Here is an 18936-nt window from a genome sequence, read left to right as displayed (position 1 = left end):
GGGATCGAGGGGGCAACTCCCATCTCTTGCGGGGGTGCAATTGGTGCCAGCACCGTCCGTTAAGAGTCTGGGTGTAATCTTCGATACCTCCCTCTCTATGGAGGCGCAGATTACAGCTATAACAAAGGCGGCATTTTTTCATCTCCGCCAAGCTAAGCAGTTGGCCCCTTATCTCTCTCGCCCTGACCTAGCCACTGTGATCCATGCGACGGTCACCTCCAGACTAGATTATTGTAACTCGCTCTACGTGGGGCTGCCCTTGAGACTGACCCAGAAACTCCAGCGGGTACAGAATGCCGCAGCGAGACTCCTTATGGGGTCCTCGCTGCGAGATCACATTCACCCGGTGCTATACCACCTGCACTGGCTCCCGGTGGAGTATAGGATCAAGTTTAAGGTGCTGGTTTTAACCTTTAAAGCCCTATACGGCCTAGGACCCTCGTACCTACGGGACCGCCTCTCCTGGTATGCCCCACAGAGAAACCTACGGTCTGTAAATAAAAACATCCTCAAGGTCCCAGGCCTCAGAGAGGTTAGGCTGGCCTCAACTAGAGCCAGGGCCTTCTCGGCTGCAGCTCCAATCTGGTGGAATGCTCTGTCACAAGAGACTAGGGCCCTGCGGGACCTGACATCTTTCCGCAGGGCCTGCAAGACAGAGTTGTTCCACCAGGCCTTTGGTCAGGGCGCAGCCTGACTCCCTCCTCTGGCAACCTGCACAGTATTTTGGTTGCCATCAATTTGATTTTAATTAATTTTTATAATGAAATATTTTAGAATGTGTGATTATTCAACTATTTGGTTATCTGATTGTTGTTAGCCGCCCAGAGCCCAGCTTCGGCTGCGGAGGGCGGGATATAAATAAAATTTATTATTATTATTATTATTATTATTATTAAAACGGAAAAATACTCAGGAAAGCTGGCCAACATATAAAATAAACTTCTAAATAACTTCTAAAAAATGAAGATAACCAAATAAAATTTAAAAAAATTGAGGAAATAAGAGAACACATTTCAGACTGGTTCCAATACCATCAGTTATTTGAAAAATTTAAATCTGACAAACAAAAGCGGTTCTCAGTAGAAATTTCCCAATTCGAATCTGATCTTGTAAATTCTAAAAGAAAAACTCTTTCCAAAACTTGCCGACTCCTCCTTGACTGGACAGTCAAGGAGGAGGAGGTAACAGTGGCAATGGTGAGGTGGTCCCAGGATTTTGGCCATTCAATAACCATGGCCCAATGGGAAAATTTATGGAAGATCAATTGGAAGTTCACAAACTGTTACACGATTAGAGAGAACTTTCAAAAAATGCAACATCGATGGTATCTAACACCATGGAAACTTTCAGAAATGTATAAAAATGTGTCAAGTAATTCTTGGAGATGCGGAGACTCAGGAACATTCTACCATATGTGGTGGATATGTAGGAAAATACAGGTATTCTGGGAGAGTATACATGCAGAACTGCAAAAAATGCTAAAGATCTCTTTCAATAAAAAACCAGAGGCCTACCTCCTGGGAAGGCAACAGTTTTGATTGCAGCAAAAGGAAGAGTAATGAAATCCCCTCTATACAAGATTGGATCCAAAAGCTGACAGAATATGTCGAATTAGATGGTTTATCAGAAAAAATAAAGAATAAATCAAAACAGGAATTTGTTTCTAAATGGGAGGTTTTCAAAGAATATCTGAAAAATAAATATAGTAGTTTAAATTCTGTTGCAGCATTCAAGGAACTTCAGTAATAGTTGCTAGGTAGATAGAAGAAATTAGATTTATTGAGAATAAGTTTAATTATGAAAATGTGTATTGGCAATAAGTAATATGAATTTGAAATATGGAATAGACGGGAAGTTGGGTCTTTAGTGTTAAGACCAATAGATGTTTTATTGTTTGCCAAGAAAATTATGTGTCTATGGCTATTTTTGTAATTTGTGTGTAATTTTGTATTTGTGTTTTTTTGTGTGGTTTTGTTGTTGTTGTATAAATAAATATTTTAAAAAAGAGAACACTGAAAAACAGGAAACCAGTGTACGTCACATCCAGTCTCCCATTCCTGTGGGAACCCAACATTAACTCTGAACTGTGGAATGTAAACAATGTCTTGTGACAAGCATTTTGCTGCTCAGTGAGGAAATAGAAACCAACAAGCACACCGACTGTTTGACCCAGTCAATCTGAACATTGTGTGTCTCCAGCCAGTCCATCCCAAGCACCAGGGGAAAACGGGGCATGGTAGCAATGTCCAGAGTTCGCACCTCCCGGTGCTGCTGGAGACACAGGACCAAGGGCTGGGTCTCCCGAGTAACAGCACCCGAACACAGGAGCCGTCCGTCAATTGCCTCCACCTGTACCGGTTCCGACTTATTCTGGAGTGGAACCCGATGATGGGCGGCAAAGGCAGAGTCCATATACGAGCGGGTTGCCCCCGAATCCACCAGAGCATGGGTGAGAATCCAGGGCCCACCAGGGGGGTATAGGCACACCGGAACCATGAGGTGTCGCAATTCCACTGGTGAGGGCCCCTCTTGCATGGTTTGGGACCCCGGGTACCCAGGGCCTTCGACTACCAGGGTTGGCTGTTTCCCTGTGGCCTGCATCTTCTCGGGACAGGATCGGGCGTAATGTCCACTCCCACCGCAGTAAAGACACAGGTTCCCCTCCCAAAGCCGCGTCTTCTCCGAGGGGGAGAGGCGAGTTCGCGCTGCCCCGAGCTGCGCTGGCTCGTCCGGCAACTCAGCTGTGGCTGTAGATCTGCTGGGGAGGACAGGAGCCGGGAGTGCTGGTGGTCCCGGGTCTGACGACGGTCCTCCAACCAATCGTCTATCTGTAGGCTCCGCTGAATGAGGGCGTCCAGCACGATGGGGCGATACATCATGGCCAGCTGGTCCAGTATCTTGTCCGACAGTCCCTCGAGATACTGGTCCCAAAGTGCAGTCATTCCAAGACAAGTCCTGTGCCAACAGCCAAAATTCTGTGGCGTAGGCGGTGGCTGTGGACTTGCCCTGTCTCAACCGACGAATCGCCCGATTGGCTTGGCTCCCCTTCAGAGGGTTGCCAAACGCAGTCTCCAAGTGGTTACAGAACCCCACATAGTCTGTTAGCAAAGGAGAGTCTTGCCGGAGTAGTGGCAAGCCCACTTGGCCGCCTGGTCCTTTAACAAACTGATGAAGAAGTGCACCTTGGTGTGATCGTCAGGAAAATTCCGGGCTCGCCCCTGAATATAGAGCTTGGCCTGGGCGAGGAACACGGGAAAGCTGGCTGGGGACCCATCAATTTTCTCTGGCAGGGCCACTGGGTACTTGCCAGAAGCTGGGGCATCAGCCACAGGAGCCGGTAAGGCGTCCAACCGCTGCTGAAGCGCCGTAACCGGAAGATCCGGCAGAGGTGCAGGCGCTTCAGATTCAAGCCCCTGTCCCAGCTCAGCCGGCCCTGGAGGCGGGGACTCCTGTGCAGGCTGGGATTCCTCCGGTTCAGCCTCTGAATCAGATTCCCAGGCCATCACACCAGGTTGCTCACGGAGGCAAGACAGTCTGAGCACATAACACCATCCTGGCCCAACCACACTGGTTGCCAATCAGTTTCTGGGCCCAATTCAAAGTGCTGGTTTTGACCTACAAAGCCTATTGTGGCTCAGTACCCAAATATCTGAAGAAACACCTCTCCCCATATAAACCAGCATAGACCCTACAATAATAATCTGAGGCCTTTCTTCTTGGTAGCATAGTCAAGACCGCATTTTACCAGCTTCTTTACAAGAATATCATGGGGCACCTTGTCAAATGCCTTGCTGAAATCAAGGTAGACTACATCCACTGCGTTCCCTTCATCTACCAGGCTTGTAATTCTGTCAAAAAACGAGATCAGGTTAGTCTGAAATGACTTATTTTTCAGAAATCCATGCTGACTATTGGTGATCACAGCATTCCTTTCTAGGTGCTCACAGACTGTTTGCTTAATGATCTGCTCCAGAATCTTCCCTGGTATTGATGTCAGACTGACTGGGCGGTAATTATTTGGGTCCTCTCTTTTCCCCTTTTTGAAAATAGGGACAACATTTGCCCTCCTCCAGTCTGCCGGGACTTTGCCTGTTCTCCAGGAATTCTCAAAGATGACTGCCAGTGGTTCTGAAATCACATCTGCCAGTTCTTTTAATACTCTTGGATGCAGTTCATCTGGCCCTGGAGACTTGAATACATCTAGACTAGCCAAGTATTCTTGTACTATCTCCTTAGTTATTCTGGGTTGTGTTTCCTCTGCTGAATCATTTGCTCCAAATTCTTCAGGTCGGGCATTGTTTTCTTTATCGGAGAAGACTGAGGCAAAGAAAGCATTGAGGAGTTCAGCCCTTTCTGTGTCCCCTGTTTGCATTTCACCATCTTCTCCTCTGAGTGACCCCACGGTTTCTTTGTTCTTCCTTTTGCTACGAACATACCCATAAAAGCCTTTTTTGTTGCTTTTAACCTCTCTAGCAAGCCTGAGTTCATTTTGTGCTTTAGCTTTTCTGACTTTGTGTCTACACGTGCTGGCTATTTGTTTGAATTCCTCTTTGGTGGTTTCCCCCCTTTTCCATTTTTTGTACACATCCTTTTTAAATCTTAACTCAGTTAAAAGTTCTTTAGATAGCCACCCTGGCTTCTTTAGGCACCTTCCATGTTTCCGTCTCATTGGTATTGCCTGAAGTTGTGCTTTTACTATCTCCCTCTTAACAAACTCCCAGCCATCATGAACTCCCTTTCCTTTTAGTATTACTGTCCATGGGATCTCACCCAGCACTTCCCTAAGCTTTATGAAGTCGGCTTTCTTAAAGTCAAGAAATTGAGTCCTAGTATGCTTGGCTGCTCCTTTCCGCTGTATAGTAAACTTCAGAAGAGCATGATCACTCGCGCCTAATGATCCTTCCACTTCTACCCCACTAACCAGGTCATCAACATTGGTTAGGACCAGATCTAAAATGGCTGTTCCTCTTGTTGCTTCTCCCACTTTCTGGACAATGAAGTTGTCTGCAAGGGCAGTGAGGAATCTGTTTGACCTTATGCTCTTGGCTGAGTTTGACATCCAACAAATATCAGGGTAATTGAAGTCCCCCATTACTACTATCTCCCTTCCTTTTGCATGCTTGGCCATCTGTTCCAGGAAGGCATCATCTATGTCCTCCGTTTGGCTTGGGGATCTATAGTAAACTCCCACAATGAGGTCACTGTTATTCTTCTCTCCCTTAATTTTCACCCAAATGCTCTCACTTTGGCTTTGAGGTTCTAAATCTTGGATCTCTTCACAGGTATACACATCCCTGACATATAACGCCACTCCTCCTCCTTTCTTGTCTGGTCTGTTTCTTTGAAATAGATTGTATCCCTCCATTATTACATTCCAATCGTGGGATTTATCCCACCAGGTTTCAGTGATTCCTATTATGTCATATTTAGTTTGCTGTACCAGGAGCTCAAGCTCATCTTGTTTATTTCCCATGCTTTGTGCATTAGTGTACAGAGATTCACTTTGATTACCTTCTTTAAAGTATGAAGAATAAATTAGATAAACAAATCAACATTTTGTCATTTTAACATTTTGTTTCCACGGTTCTCTGCATTCAGTTGCTTTGATATGTAGACATGGAATCACTAAGATTACGTAATGTTGTGATGCTCAGCTGTTAAAGTGTTTTGTTGCCTTTTTATCTCTGCATAATACTGTCCATTATTTCCTGCACATCTATTTGACACATTCAGTGTATTGTTCAATTCTCTGATTCAGTTGGGACAGGATTTTCTTCCTCTTTTACACCTTCTTCATATGTTTTTTCTGGTTTTTATACAAACCACACTCTCAGACGCTTCCTGAAATAAATACAAAGTCCAAAAACAGCAAAAATAGTAGAAACAAGAAATACAATTGCTGCTATAATTCCTGTCATGTTGACGCTATGTTTTGAAGTGTTCCTTGGTGGAGGAGGTCCACTGTCAATGCTGCCACCATTACCTTGGTTCAGACAGTCTGGAGGGGCCCAGCCATAATCACAATGACAATGTTTGTAAGTGTTGCATATTCCTCGATTATGACACTTTGTGACATTGCAATCATATTTCAAGAGGGACACATTCTTTTTTTTTTTTAATAAAATATTTTATTAAATTTTCTTTCAAACAGTCAGAAATTTACAGAATAAAGAAAAAAGAAAAGAACAAAGAGAAAAAGAAATACATAAAAACCAACTTTCCAGAATATTTTTACCATTCCAACTGGACTTCCCCACATCTTCCAAACCCTGCGTTCTTTGCAATAAAAACATCAGCAATTTGTTACCTTTTTTCATGTCTTACTGTATCTTTCAAATATTATGTTTCTAAAATCAAAATACTATGTCTCGGTTGTTTGTATCTTAGAATAAACATAATATAGTTATTTCATGTTGTCCACCTCGTCTTTCTTATAGCTTAGTTTCCAATTCACCTAATCTAGTTGCTGAAGCAAAAGTTTCCTAATCATACACATTCTTAACATTCATACAGCTTATAATGTTTTTGCAAATAGTCCTTAAATTTTTTCCAGTCCTCCTCCATTATTTCCTCTCCCAAATCTCGGATTCTGCCAGTCATTTCAGCCAGTTCCATGTAGTCCATCAACTGCGTCTGCCATTCCTCCAGCGTGGGTAAATCTTGTGTCTTCCAGTACTTTGCGATGAGGATTCTTGCTGCTGTAGTAGCATACATAAACAAAGATCTATCCTTCTTTGACACCTTCTGGTCCACCATGCCCAGGAGGAAGGCCTCTGGTTTCTTGGGAAAGGTATATCTAAATACCTTTTTTAACTCATTGTAAATCACTTCCCAGAAGGCCTTCACTTTTGGGCAGGTCCACCAGAGGTGAAAGAATGTCCCTTCCGCCTCCTTACATTTCCAACATTTGTTATCAGACAGGTGATATATCTTAGCCAGCTTAACTGGAGTCAAGTACCACCGGTATATCATTTTCATAATGTTTTCCTTCAAGGCATTACATGCCGTGAACTTCATTCCGGTGTTCCTTTACCTTTCCCTGTCCTCAAACATAATGTTGTGCCCAATGTCCTGTACCCACTTTATCATGGCGGATTTTACTATCTCATCCTGTGTGTTCCATTTAAGCAGCAAGTTGTACATTCTCGAAAGTATCTTAGTTTTTGGTTCTAACAGTTCCGTCTCTAGTTTCGATTTTTCCACCTGGAATCCAACCTTTTTGTCTATTTTAAAAGCCTCTTGAATTTGAGCATAGTGTAGCCAGTCTCGCACCTTATTTTTTAATTTCTCCTGGCTCTGCAACCTCCAATTGTCTCCGATTTTTTCAATTATTTCCCAATATTTCGGCCAGTAGGCCTCCATGTTGAGTCTTTTTCTAGCCTTAGCCTCCACAGAAGAGGGACACATTCTTGCACTCCCCATTAATACACATCATTTCTGTGCCACAAGGAGTCCCATCTCTCACTGCTCCAATATCAGGTATGTCTATTCCAGCATGGTAATCTGTACTCCAGCAATGCCTATTGCCAAGAGGCGTATTAATTATGGTGCTGTGTTCCTCCAAAGAAGGTAGTTTATAAACATTTTCACACTGGATTTGGCCGCACAAGATGTTCTGAGTATCACATTTCTTATAAGTGTCATGTCTAAGCCCACAGTTGCCAAAGCGATCACCTCGAGCATTCATTTCACTGAAGCAATCCTTTGATGCACTGGTTGCTTTGTTGCCAAAGATCATTCTGCACTGCCCAGTGTGAGTTGTGCAATTCCCATGATAGCAATATGCCCCATCACTACAGGGGGCACCATCTTGTACATAAACATCTTCAGGACACCATTCTGAAGTCCCGTTGCAGTACTCGGGAAGATCACAGCTGCTGACCTGTTCTCTGCAAACCTTATGAACTGGAAGATACTGACACTCAACACAGCACTCTCCAAAAGCACAAGTGGCTTCTGGACTCAACATGCAATTAGACTGGCAACATGGATCCAACTTGCATTGCTCTGTTGAGCCACAATCACATTCCTCTTTATCTTCCACTACTTTGTTTCCACAGTATGCAAATTTATACATTCGATCAGGGTCTAGTGGAACTAACAAACACTTTCTGTTCCTTACCGAGAAGTAATCCTTGTAACTGCAATTGCTAAACTTATCTGTGCTTACTCCATATGCAGCCATAACGCAAGAATGTCGATCACAAGTGCAGTGTTTTTCATCATGTTTCATTCCAAGATTATGTCCTACTGCATGGGCAAATATAACACTAATAGCAAACAAACTGGGAGTCATATATGACTCAACACCACTTGCCCAGTGGGCAAGACAAATTGATCTTAAGTACGCTAATCCAAGTGTAGGTCCAAAACTTTTATATACAGTAGTGCCCCGCAAGACGAAATTAATTCGTTCCGCAATTTTTTTCGTCTAGCGAATTTTTCGTCTTGCGAAGCACGAAATCCCATAGGAATGCATTGAAAATCAATTAATGCGTTCCTATGGTCAAAAAAAGTCCAAACAAAGCCAAATTTGGTACAACAACAGTTTATTAACTGCTCTTTAAAGTCACACATACTTTCAAGAGCAGTTCAAAAATTGAAGGGAAAATAAATTAACTTTATAAACATGACAGAAAAACATTTAAAAATCAACAAAGTGTACAGTACATTTTCTAAGACTCTGGGGAACCACTCGAAGAAGGCTCCTCTTCCACTCTTTGCTTCTTGGTCAAGAACCTGTCCATAGTCTGCTGCTTTATCCGCCTTTTCAGCACCTCCCTGAAAGACGACATGACCCTCGTATCATAAAAGTTCCCAGCGTCATGTGCCACGTGCTTCTCAGGGTGGTGTAGATCTGCAAAAGTCTGCACCTCCTTCCACTTCTGGCAAATGTCCCTCAGTCTTTCGGAGGACAGCCGTTCCTCAGTTGCTTCCTCCTCTTCCAGTGAGGCCTGCTCCTGCGCAGCCTCTGCCTGCAGTTCGACCAGCTCCACGGTGGTCAGCTCGTCGTCGTGCCCCTCCACCAGCTCGCAGACGTCCTCCTCCGTGACCTCAAGGCCCATGGTCCTCCCCAAGGCAACAATGTCCTGCACCACTGTTGACTCTGGTGCATCAGAGTCACTTGGTGCCACACAGTCCGGCCACAGGCTGCGCCAAGCGCAATTCAAATTTCTCTGGCTGATCCCTTTCCAGGCCGTGTTGACGATCTTCAAGCAGGTGACGATGTCGAAGTGGTCCTTCCAGAATTCCCGCAGGGTGATGGTGGTGCAGTCAGTCACCTCGAAGCATCGCCTGAAAAGCTCCTTGGTGTAGAGTTTTTTGAAATTGGCGATGACCTGCTGATCCATCGGCTGGAGCAGTGGCGTGGTGTTAGGCGGCAGGAACATGATGTTGATGAAGCTGAACTCCTCCAACAAGTCCACCTCAAGGCCTTTAGGATGGGCAGGAGCATTGTCCATCAGAAGCAAAGCCTTCAGCGGCAGGTCGTTGTCCAGCAGGTACTGCTTGACAGCAGGGCCAAAAGCAAGATTGACCCAGTCCACAAACAGCACACGTGTGACCCAAGCCTTGCTGTTGGATCGCCACATGACACTCAGCCGCTCCTTGTCGATCTTGTGTCTCTTGAAGGCCCGTGGGTTCTCCGAGTGGTACACCAGCAGGGGCTTGATCTTCAGGTCGCCGCTTGCGTTGGCACAGAAGAGCAGGGTCAGGCGGTCCTTCATGGGCTTGTGGCCAGGCAGCCTGGACTCCTCCTGAGTGATGAAAGTCCTTTTGGGCATCCTCTTCCAAAACAGCCCGGTCTCGTCGCAGTTGAAGACCTGCTGCGGAACGTAGCCCTCCGTCTTCACAAGCTCCAGGAACTCCGCTGCAAAGTCTTCAGCCGCAGGAACATCAGAACTGGCAGCCTCTCCATGCCTGACCACGCTGTGGATGCCAGATCTTGTCTTGAACCGGTCAAACCAACCTCTGCTAGCCTTGAAGACTTCTGGCTCGGCCGAGGTTCCTGGCTGTTCCCGGATGAGGTCAGCGTGCAAGGCCTTGGCCTTCTCACAAATGACGGCCTCAGACACTGTGTCCCCTGCACGCTGCTTCTCTTCTATCCAGATGAGCAGCAACTTCTCGACCTCCTCCAGGACAGCTGGGCGGTTCTTCACGATCCTGGTGACTCCCTTGGCTGCATCAGTCGCCAGGATCTTCTCCCTCATCTTCAGGATGGTCCCGATGGTCGATGGGTTCCTGCCGTACTCCCTGGCGATGTCCGTCACACGCATTCCGCCGTCGTGCTTCCAGATGATCTCCTTCTTCATTTGCAGCGTCACCTTCTCCTTCTTCCTCTCGCCGGCCACCGCAGCAGCAGTCTTCTTGGGTCCCATGGCAGCACAGCTCCTACCTTCGTAAACTCAGAAACAGAAAAAAAAAACAGTGATGTGCTTCAAACCCAAAAAATACAAAAGCAGCCAGCCACCCACCACACAGAAATTAAAACCCAGAACCAAGGCCTTGAATCCCAAGCACCCCAACCCCAAATCCAAAATCCAAAAACCCCCAAAAAAGTTTTAAAAGTTTAGCTTACCAAATGGATGAAAGAGAAGTTCTGGAAAAGCTTCAACAATCAACCACCGAAGTCCTCAGAAACCTCAAATGGCTGCAAAATAAGTTTAGGAAAAGCTTCAAAAATCACCAATGTCTTCAAAAACCTCAACTGCTCCCACAGACACGCACCAACCCACCCACAACACAGAAATTGCAAACCCCTCCCCAACTGCTCCCCCAGCCCCTCCCCAACTGCTGCAAACCCCTCCCCAACTGCTTCCCCACCCAGACAAAAAAAATTTCAAAAAATAACAACATGGCCAGCACTCAAAAAACCCCCACAAGCCCCCAGATTTCTGCAGAAACCTCCTCAACTGTTCCCCTAGCCAGCCAGCACTCAGAAATTCAAACTCAGAAAAAAAAATTTGAAAAAAAAACAACCATGCCTAGTGGTCACAGAAAATCACAAAAATTCCCAAACCCCCCCACAAGCCCCCAGATTTCTGCAGAAACCTCCCCAACTGTTCCCCTAGCCAGCCAGCACTCAGAAATTCAAACTCAGAAAAAAAAATTTGAAAAAAAACAACCATGCCTAGTGGTCACAGAAAATCACAAAAATTCCCAAAACCCCCCCACAAGCCCCCATATTTCTGCAGAAACCTCCCCAACTGTTCCCCTAGCCAGCCAGCACTCAGAAATTCAAACTCAGAAACATTTTCAAAAAAAAACAACCATGCCTAGTGGTCACAGAAAATCACAAAAATTCCCAAAACCCCCCACAAGCCCCCAGATTTCTGCAGAAACCTCCCCAACTGTTCCCCTAGCCAGCCAGCACTCAGAAATTCAAACTCAGAAAAATTTTCAAAAAAAAACAACCTTGCCTAGTGGTCACAGAAAATCACAAAAATGCCCAAAAACCCCCACAAGCCCCCAGATTTCTGCAGAAACCTCCCCAACTGTTCCCCTAGCCAGCCAGCACTCAGAAATTCAAACTCAGAAAAATTTTCAAAAAAAAACAACCAGCCTAGTGGTCACAGAAAATCACAAAAATGCCCAAAAACCCCCACAAGCCCCCAGATTTCTGCAGAAACCTCCCCAACTGTTCCCCTAGCCAGCCAGCACTCAGAAATTCAAACTCAGACAAATTTTCAAAAAAAAAACAACCTGGCCCAGTGGTCACAGAAAATCATAAAAATTCCCAAAAAAGGCCCACAAGCCCCCAGATTATCGCAAACCCCTTCTCAACACCAAGTCCTTGAATCCCAAACACCCCAACCCAAAATCCAAAACCCCCCAAAAAAGTTTTAAAAGTTTAACTTACCAAATGGATGAAAGAGAAGTTCTGGAAAAGTTCTGGAAAAGTTTTGGAAAAGCTTCAAAAGTGAGCAAAGTCTGAGAAAAGGCTACCAAACCACGTGCTAACAGTTGCTCCTCGAAGTCAAGTCGCAACTGCAGCTGCTCAAACAAAGCACCCTTGGTTTTAACGGTTTTTAGACAAAGGAAACAAAGTCGCGAGACGTTTTCGTCTTGCGAAGCAAGCCCATAGGGGTATTCGTCTTGCGAGGCAAATCGCGGACAAAAAAACCTTTCGTCTAGCGAGTTTTTTGTCTTGCGAGGCATTCGTCTTGCGGGGCACTACTGTACAAATAAGTGAGCAGCATCAGGATGCATATGTTTACTTAGTGACTTTTTTACAAACGTGACAAAATTGAGCAGTGTTTTTTCTATTGTGTCTTCGATTTTCATGAGGTTCTTTTCTGACCAAATCTCCAGGCCAGCTATAGACAACTCAACAGCAAGTGGCTCATATATTGAGTTTGCAGCATGGATAATATCTAGAACTTGCAAAGCAATACGACTTTCATTTCTGTCAAACCTGACATACCGTTCATGTTCTATCACAATGGCAACCTCCAAGTATCTGGTATGTGTCCACCAGGCTGCTCTTGCATCAATTTGAACTGTTACATTATTTGTGCTTTGGATCATGGCCTCTTGGTGTCTTTGCTCTTCCTCTGTTAGCCCGCACCTCATTCGTACAGCACCCACCATTTCCTCCAATCTATACAACACATGTTGAGAAGTAGCAGATGCCTGAACAGGTTCAATTTCATAGGTGCGGTTTTCTAAGTGCAACAGACCCCTGAGTCCCCCCGAGCAAGTGCTGAGGGTGACTCGAGAGGCAGGATGGCCTTTTACCAAGCCGCGGTAGAAGCAGTCATCACTGATGAAAGGATAGTCCATCTGAAGGTCCCCCTCCCTACTGTAAGTGAAGACAGGGAAATGTTTAGGCACAAAGCTCTTCTTTTTCCTGAGCTTCACGATGTGGCCCTTCCCCTCAATTTGCAGCAAGTAAGTGATAGTGTGGGGGTTTTGTCCATATCGGGGGGTTAATTTCCTTGGGACAATCATCTCATAGGAGGCATACCTATAGCCCTGTGGAGGGTTCTGACCTGCAGTCTCACTCAACACATTCCATGAGATCAGCACCAGCAGCCAGGGAAGACTGCTTGTCATCTTCCCTGACAGGTGAAAGAATGCACTAAGGCACCCCATGGGATGGCCTGTTGTGGGCCCAAAGCAAAATGGGAAGGAAACTCCTATAGAGAGAGAAGGATTCTGATGATAGCAACCGTCTGTAGATTTACCTTTGGAATGTGGGCGGGCCTTGGTGATTAGGGACAGAATAGAATGCAGAGACTGGGCGAATGGGAAGCGAGTCAGAGTGCCTGACAGGGGACTTAACAGGAAGAACAGAAAGGAGTGCTGATAGGCTGAGGACCATAGTGTCAGGTAATCATGGGAACTGAGTGCAGGGCAATGGAAGAATACCTAGTCGCATAGCTGTCAACTTTTCCCTTTTCTTGTGAGGAATCCTATTTGGAATAAGGGAATTTCCCTTAGAAAAAGGGAAACGTTGACAGCTATGCGCTAGTAGGAGTTCCTATGGCCTTGTCATGAACAAATTTGGTATAGATATAGTATTTCTTATGCCACTGAAGGGCTGGAAGCAGGATATGTGAACAGCAAGTTGCCTGCTCTACAGAGATTTGGCCAGCAATATGCAGCAATGGCAGGTAAGGCGAAGGGGGAGTTTTTAATTATTATTATTTTATTAAATTTGTATAACGCCCTAAATCCATAGATCTCATAAATTTACAATAAGATATTAGATGCAGGTTGGAGTAAAAGTAAAGGTACCCCTGCCTGTACGGGCCAGTCGTGTCCGACTCTAGGGTTGTGCGCCCATCTCACTTAAGAGGCCGGGGGCCAGCGCTGTCCGGAGACACTTCCGGGTCACGTGGCCAGCGTGACGAAGCTGCTCTGGCGAGCCAGCACCTGCGCAGCACATGGAAACGCCATTTACCTTCCCGCTAGAAAGCGGTACCTATTTATCTACTTGCACTTAAGGGTGCTTTCGAACTGCTAGGTGGGCAGGAGCTGGGACCGAAAGATGGGAGCTCACCCCGCCGCGGGGATTTGAACTGCCGACCATGCGATCAGCAAGTCCTAGGCACTGAGGTTTTACCCACAGCGCCACCTGCAGGTTGGAGTAGTTTGTATCAAATGCTATAAATTTTATATGAAGGTGTTTTTAAAACAAATTATAGGAAGTCTTTACTTGTCCATCTGGTCCACAGAGTCACACTGTAGCTGTTGCATACATGCTCCTTTTGATGAAAAGGCTCACATTCAAAATTCTCCAATGTGTCTACTCATTTTGAGGTGGCTCACTCTTTGCCCCACCAACACACATGCAGGGCATAGAGGGCAGCTGCCCCTTGGACTTCCGGGTTAGCGCCACCGGCAATGGCGGATTTCCTCTGATCGGGAGGAACCCGCTCCGTGAAAATCAGGGTGTGACCGCCAAGGCGAGGCGGAGACCCACTAAAAACCACAGGGGGGAGAAGCCTGTGGACCTGGGATTTGGCTAGCACCTTTCGCGCCTCCCCTACTCGCGGGGAAACCCGGTTTCGGGGATCCGGAGCGAAGTGGGGTGAGCGGCGTGGTACTTCGAATCGACTGCTCTTTTTACGGAGTGAAGCCGCATTGCTGTTGCCGGAGAGCGCTGACTTTTTCCTGTGGACAATTGGACTCTAAACAAGTACCCGTGAGTAGAACGGAAAATTGGATTATAAAACTTCGTAATTTGGCACAGGAGCGGGAAGGTTTAAACAGAACAGGAAGTCCGCCTTCCGCTTTTGTAAATAGTTTGAAGCAAAGACATCGCAAGCTAAAGTCTGGAAAGTTATTTGTAAAGGACTAAATTTCCATTGGTCAAACTACTAAACCCCCCTTGGAAGCAGGAGAAGAGGGCGGAAATTTTAAATTGTTTAAGCCTGCAGGAGAGAGAGTAAAGAAAGATAAATTTCTACTGTCTTGAACCTGGGAACGGGCTGTCAAAAGACAGACGTTTTGGGAAAGTTCATCGACCGTGAATAAAATGTGTGCTGACAGATAGTTAAGTAAGAGAAACATATTGACTCCAATGTTTCCCTTTGCATTTAAAAGGAACAAAATAGTTGAAAAAGGAAGGTAATTTTGTTGCCGGATCTGCTTCTAAAAGGACGGATACAATTAGAAATTGAATCCCCTAGAGGGAGCTTTTGAAATTGCTGCTGGAGTGAACCTGGGAAGCTCGCCAGCTCTAGAGATTAAGGATCGTAAAAAATAGTTTTTGACCTTGGACAAGAATGTCGACACAGGAAGCCTTAGTGTCTGCTTTGTGCAAGACATGTGCTTTGTTGGAGCAGCTTCATGCAAAGATGGATTTGTTTCATGCAAAGATGGACTTGATGATTATTGCAACTGACAACTTTGGACAAACAGTGAATACTTATATGGAAACCCCTCAGGAACTGACCCAGGAATTTGCATTGACAGGGCAAGTTGTGGAGAAGATAAAGAAGGAGGTTGTCGTTGAACCTCAATATATGTTGTTAGAGCTATGGCCTTGCAGGATTATAAGCTGTTGTCTCTGAAGCCCGAGCCTGGAGTGAGTAATATCTGGAGAGATGGAGTGCCAGCTGGATTGGAGATGGGAAGTGGGCTCGACCCCCCTATGCAGGGATGTCCAGACTTATGGGATTTGGTCCTGGGCCAGGGAGAGACTGGAGCTGTGGGGACCTTTAACTTTGGAGGGACATTGAAGCATGCTGTGAAACTTCCTTTGGATTTTAATGCTGACCATGGAGAATGGGCTGACCTGCTGAGAAGGGCTAAAGACATTGTTAAGTTGGAGCTTCCCAGAGATCTACTCCTCAGTGCCAAAGGAAAGAAATTGAGAATAAGATCAACAGATGACAAAGTAAAGGGCAAGTACAAATTTGAAGATCTGCAGAAGGGACATGGAGAAGAGTTAAGAGCCTCGGACAGAAGATCACCAGGTTGACGGACTAGAGGGAATTGACAGAAAGGACTGACAGAACCCGAGACCAGGAAGAAGAGACGGTGGATGAAGATTGGAAGAAAGTTTAAAAATTTATTTAAAGAAACATTGTAAAGTTAATGAGTCTGAGGAAAATGTTGGAATGAAACTATTTGGCTTTAGTAGAAATGCTATAAGGAGATAAATTTAAATAAGTTCTAAGTTTTTAGGGTTTTTTAAGTGTAAAATTTAAGGGTAAACTGTGTTAAGATATATTATAGAACAAAATCTGAGAAAGAGGGAAAGGATTTGCTGAAACAGGTAATTGAATTAGAATACAAAAAAGGGAGGGGTGAGGAAGTCGAGGAAAAAAGTAAATGAAAAATAAAGATATGAAAATATCGGATCTGTTCTTTTTTTCTTTTTAAAATGATTTTCTTTTTAAATGGTTTTGCTTTTTCTCTTTTTACTGATCTGTTGTATTGTTCTTTTTTGTATTTTTTTCTTTTTTCTTTTTTGAAGTATTGTAATTTCTTTATTTTTTCCCCCTTTTCTTTTCTGTAATTGTTAAACTTTAATAAACATCATTTTTTAAAAAAAAATAGAGGGCAGCTGCCCCTCATCCCAAGGGCATCTTGGCGGTGACTCTTGGCTGCGAGTCCTGGAAGACCTGCTCTCTGCCTTGCAGCCTTTTCCCACCTGACCTAGGAGGGAGGGGCCCTGACTGACTTCAGCTACAAAAGCTGAGACTGCTGAACACACCCTTGAGCTGGGGTGTCGTTTGCCGGATTTTGTTGAGAGGGGTGGTGGTTGCTGCTGTTGCTGGTTTTTTGTATCTTTATTATAGATCTTGTGATTTATGTGGAAATTGTTCAGTTTGGTGGTATATTTTTTATGTTTTCTTTATTGCTTATGACTACTTTAGTTATGTTGTAGTTATGAGTCCAGCTACAAAAGCTGAGGCTGCTGAAGAGGCCAGAGACCATCTTGGCTGTCTCTTAGTGCAGACCCAGGTCATCGAGCCTGAGCTTCCTCATGAACTACCATTGGCAGTATTGTTTGCATACCAGTGCAAGTAGATAAACAGGTACCGCCTTACTGAATCAAGATAGACTATATCCACAGCACTTCCCTCATTCACCAAGTTTGTAATTCCATCAAAAAAAAAGAAATCAGATTGGTCTGGCATGACTTATTTTTGAAGCTTTTAAGGCACTTTCAACACCAGAAATCTGACATGGCTTTTAAAAATTCCATTGCATTTAAAACATGATAATGGATTTCCAGAATATTTTTTATTTTATTTTCATGACTAAATCAATTTTATTTGTGACAAATAGTTTTGTTTTGATTTACTGAGTGTTACGGGTCACACTCTAAATCATAGAATCATAGAGTTGGAATAGACCACAAGGGCCATCGAGTCCAACCCCCTGCCAAGCAGGAAACACCATCAGAGCACTCCTGACATATGGTTGTCAAGCCTCTGCTTAAAGACCTCCAAAGAAGGAGACTCCACCACACTCCTTGGCAGCAAATTCCACTGTCGAACAGCGGAAATATATATTAATAAATATATATTTAAAAATATATATTAAGCAGAATACATTTTTATAAAGAAATTAAAATACTCTCTTATCATAAAATCATAGAATTGTAGAGTTTGAAGGGATCATGAAGGTCTTCTACTCCAGCCCCCTGCAATCCAAGAATCTTTTACCCAACATGGGCTCGAATCCACAACCCTGAGATTAAGAGTCTCTGCACTACTGACTTAATCTAGTTCTTTTTAAAAGTAATTTTGATTTTATAAAAGATGACGGCAACTGCAAATGTTTGTTTGTTTGTTTGTTTGTTTGTTTATTAAAATTTATATACCACTTGATTGTAGGGGGGGAACCTCAAAGCAGTTTTGAAAAGTAATATGTAATTGAAATATGTCACAAAGAGTTACAACATTATACAGCACACACATACAAACTGATTTAAATACATCTTTGGGATAATATGAATTTGTAGTAAATCAGCAGTGTCTTGGTAGAACAAATTGTTTTATAGGCTTTAACAGACTAACTTTTTCTAATACTTTTTCTGGCAGAAAAATATGTTATCTCTGAAATGAGGGTGTGTGTTTTTTTACAGAAGTACGTCCTGGTTTTTTACACTTGCCTTTTATTTGGAACCTCTGTAGAAACAAAGAAAGGTGGTTTTCTCCATTTACAGTGGAGAGACGATAGCTGAGGACCAGGCTCAAAACAGTACCAGTGTGGACTCTGAGCAAGTGCAGACCTCAGACTATAAGCAAAAAGCCAGATGCCACTGTGTAAGATTACAGTGGTGCCTCGCAAGATGAAATTAATTCATTCCGCGAGTTTTGTCGTCTTGCGATTTTTTTCGTCTTGTGAAGCACGGTGTCGGAAAAGTTTTGGAAAAGCTTCAAAAATCACCAAAGTCTTCAAAAACCTCAAAAAAGGCTACCACACCATGTGCTATGAGTTGCTCCTCGAAGTCAAGTCGCAACTGTATTAACGGTGTTAAGAAAAAGGAAACAAACTTGCAAGACGTTTCCGTCTTGCGAAGCAAGCCGATAGGGAAAATCGTCTTGCGAAGCAGCTCAAAAAACAAAAAACCCTTTCGTCTTGCGAGTTTTCCGTCTTGCGAGGCATTCGTCTTGTGAGGTACCACTGTAGCTGTCTCGGTGACTAGCAGCCTCATTCCCTGGGCTTTAGTTTCCTATTGTTTCAAATAAGTGTACCTACTTCACCTATGAAATTTTGGAGAGTAAAAGAGCAGCTGAGCCCCACATTCCAATTTCTAGTCTGGAAAGAGGAAGGTCTAACAAGGGCATAATACTGCTTCCACCTTCCCCTTTTTCCTCTGCAGGCTGCTTCACCTTCAACTGTACTGAAAAGGGAAGAGCTGGGATGCTGTGGAATAGAGCATTGAAGCTCCTTCCTCCCTCAGCTGCAGTATCTGTGGCCAATATTTGCAACTCCGTGTGTGTGTGTGTGTGTGTGTGTGTGTGTGAGAGA

The 18936-nt window shown here is 44.4% G+C and overlaps 2 protein-coding genes across 2 annotated transcripts; both read right to left on the bottom strand.

Moving 5' to 3' along the window:
- Positions 1-7074: 7074 nt before the first annotated feature.
- LOC144327536 (disintegrin and metalloproteinase domain-containing protein 20-like) lies at positions 7075-8345 on the bottom strand. The gene has a single exon (XM_077927563.1). The coding sequence runs from the start codon at positions 8294-8296 to the stop codon at positions 7382-7384; it is 915 nt and encodes a 304-aa protein (XP_077783689.1). The 5' UTR covers positions 8297-8345; the 3' UTR covers positions 7075-7381.
- Positions 8346-12171: 3826 nt separating this feature from the next.
- LOC144325695 (disintegrin and metalloproteinase domain-containing protein 20-like) lies at positions 12172-16410 on the bottom strand. Its single transcript, XM_077919756.1, has one exon. It carries the CDS (start codon positions 13090-13092, stop codon positions 12172-12174), a length of 921 nt encoding a protein of 306 aa, XP_077775882.1. The 5' UTR covers positions 13093-16410.
- Between the last annotated feature and the right edge of the window lie 2526 nt (positions 16411-18936).

Source organism: Podarcis muralis, chromosome 1 (genome assembly GCF_964188315.1).
Source record: "Podarcis muralis chromosome 1, rPodMur119.hap1.1, whole genome shotgun sequence".
Taxonomy (NCBI): Eukaryota; Metazoa; Chordata; class Lepidosauria; order Squamata; family Lacertidae; genus Podarcis; species Podarcis muralis.
The sequence above is the reverse complement of the archived record's forward strand: the minus strand, read 5'-3'. Positions and strand labels throughout refer to the sequence as shown.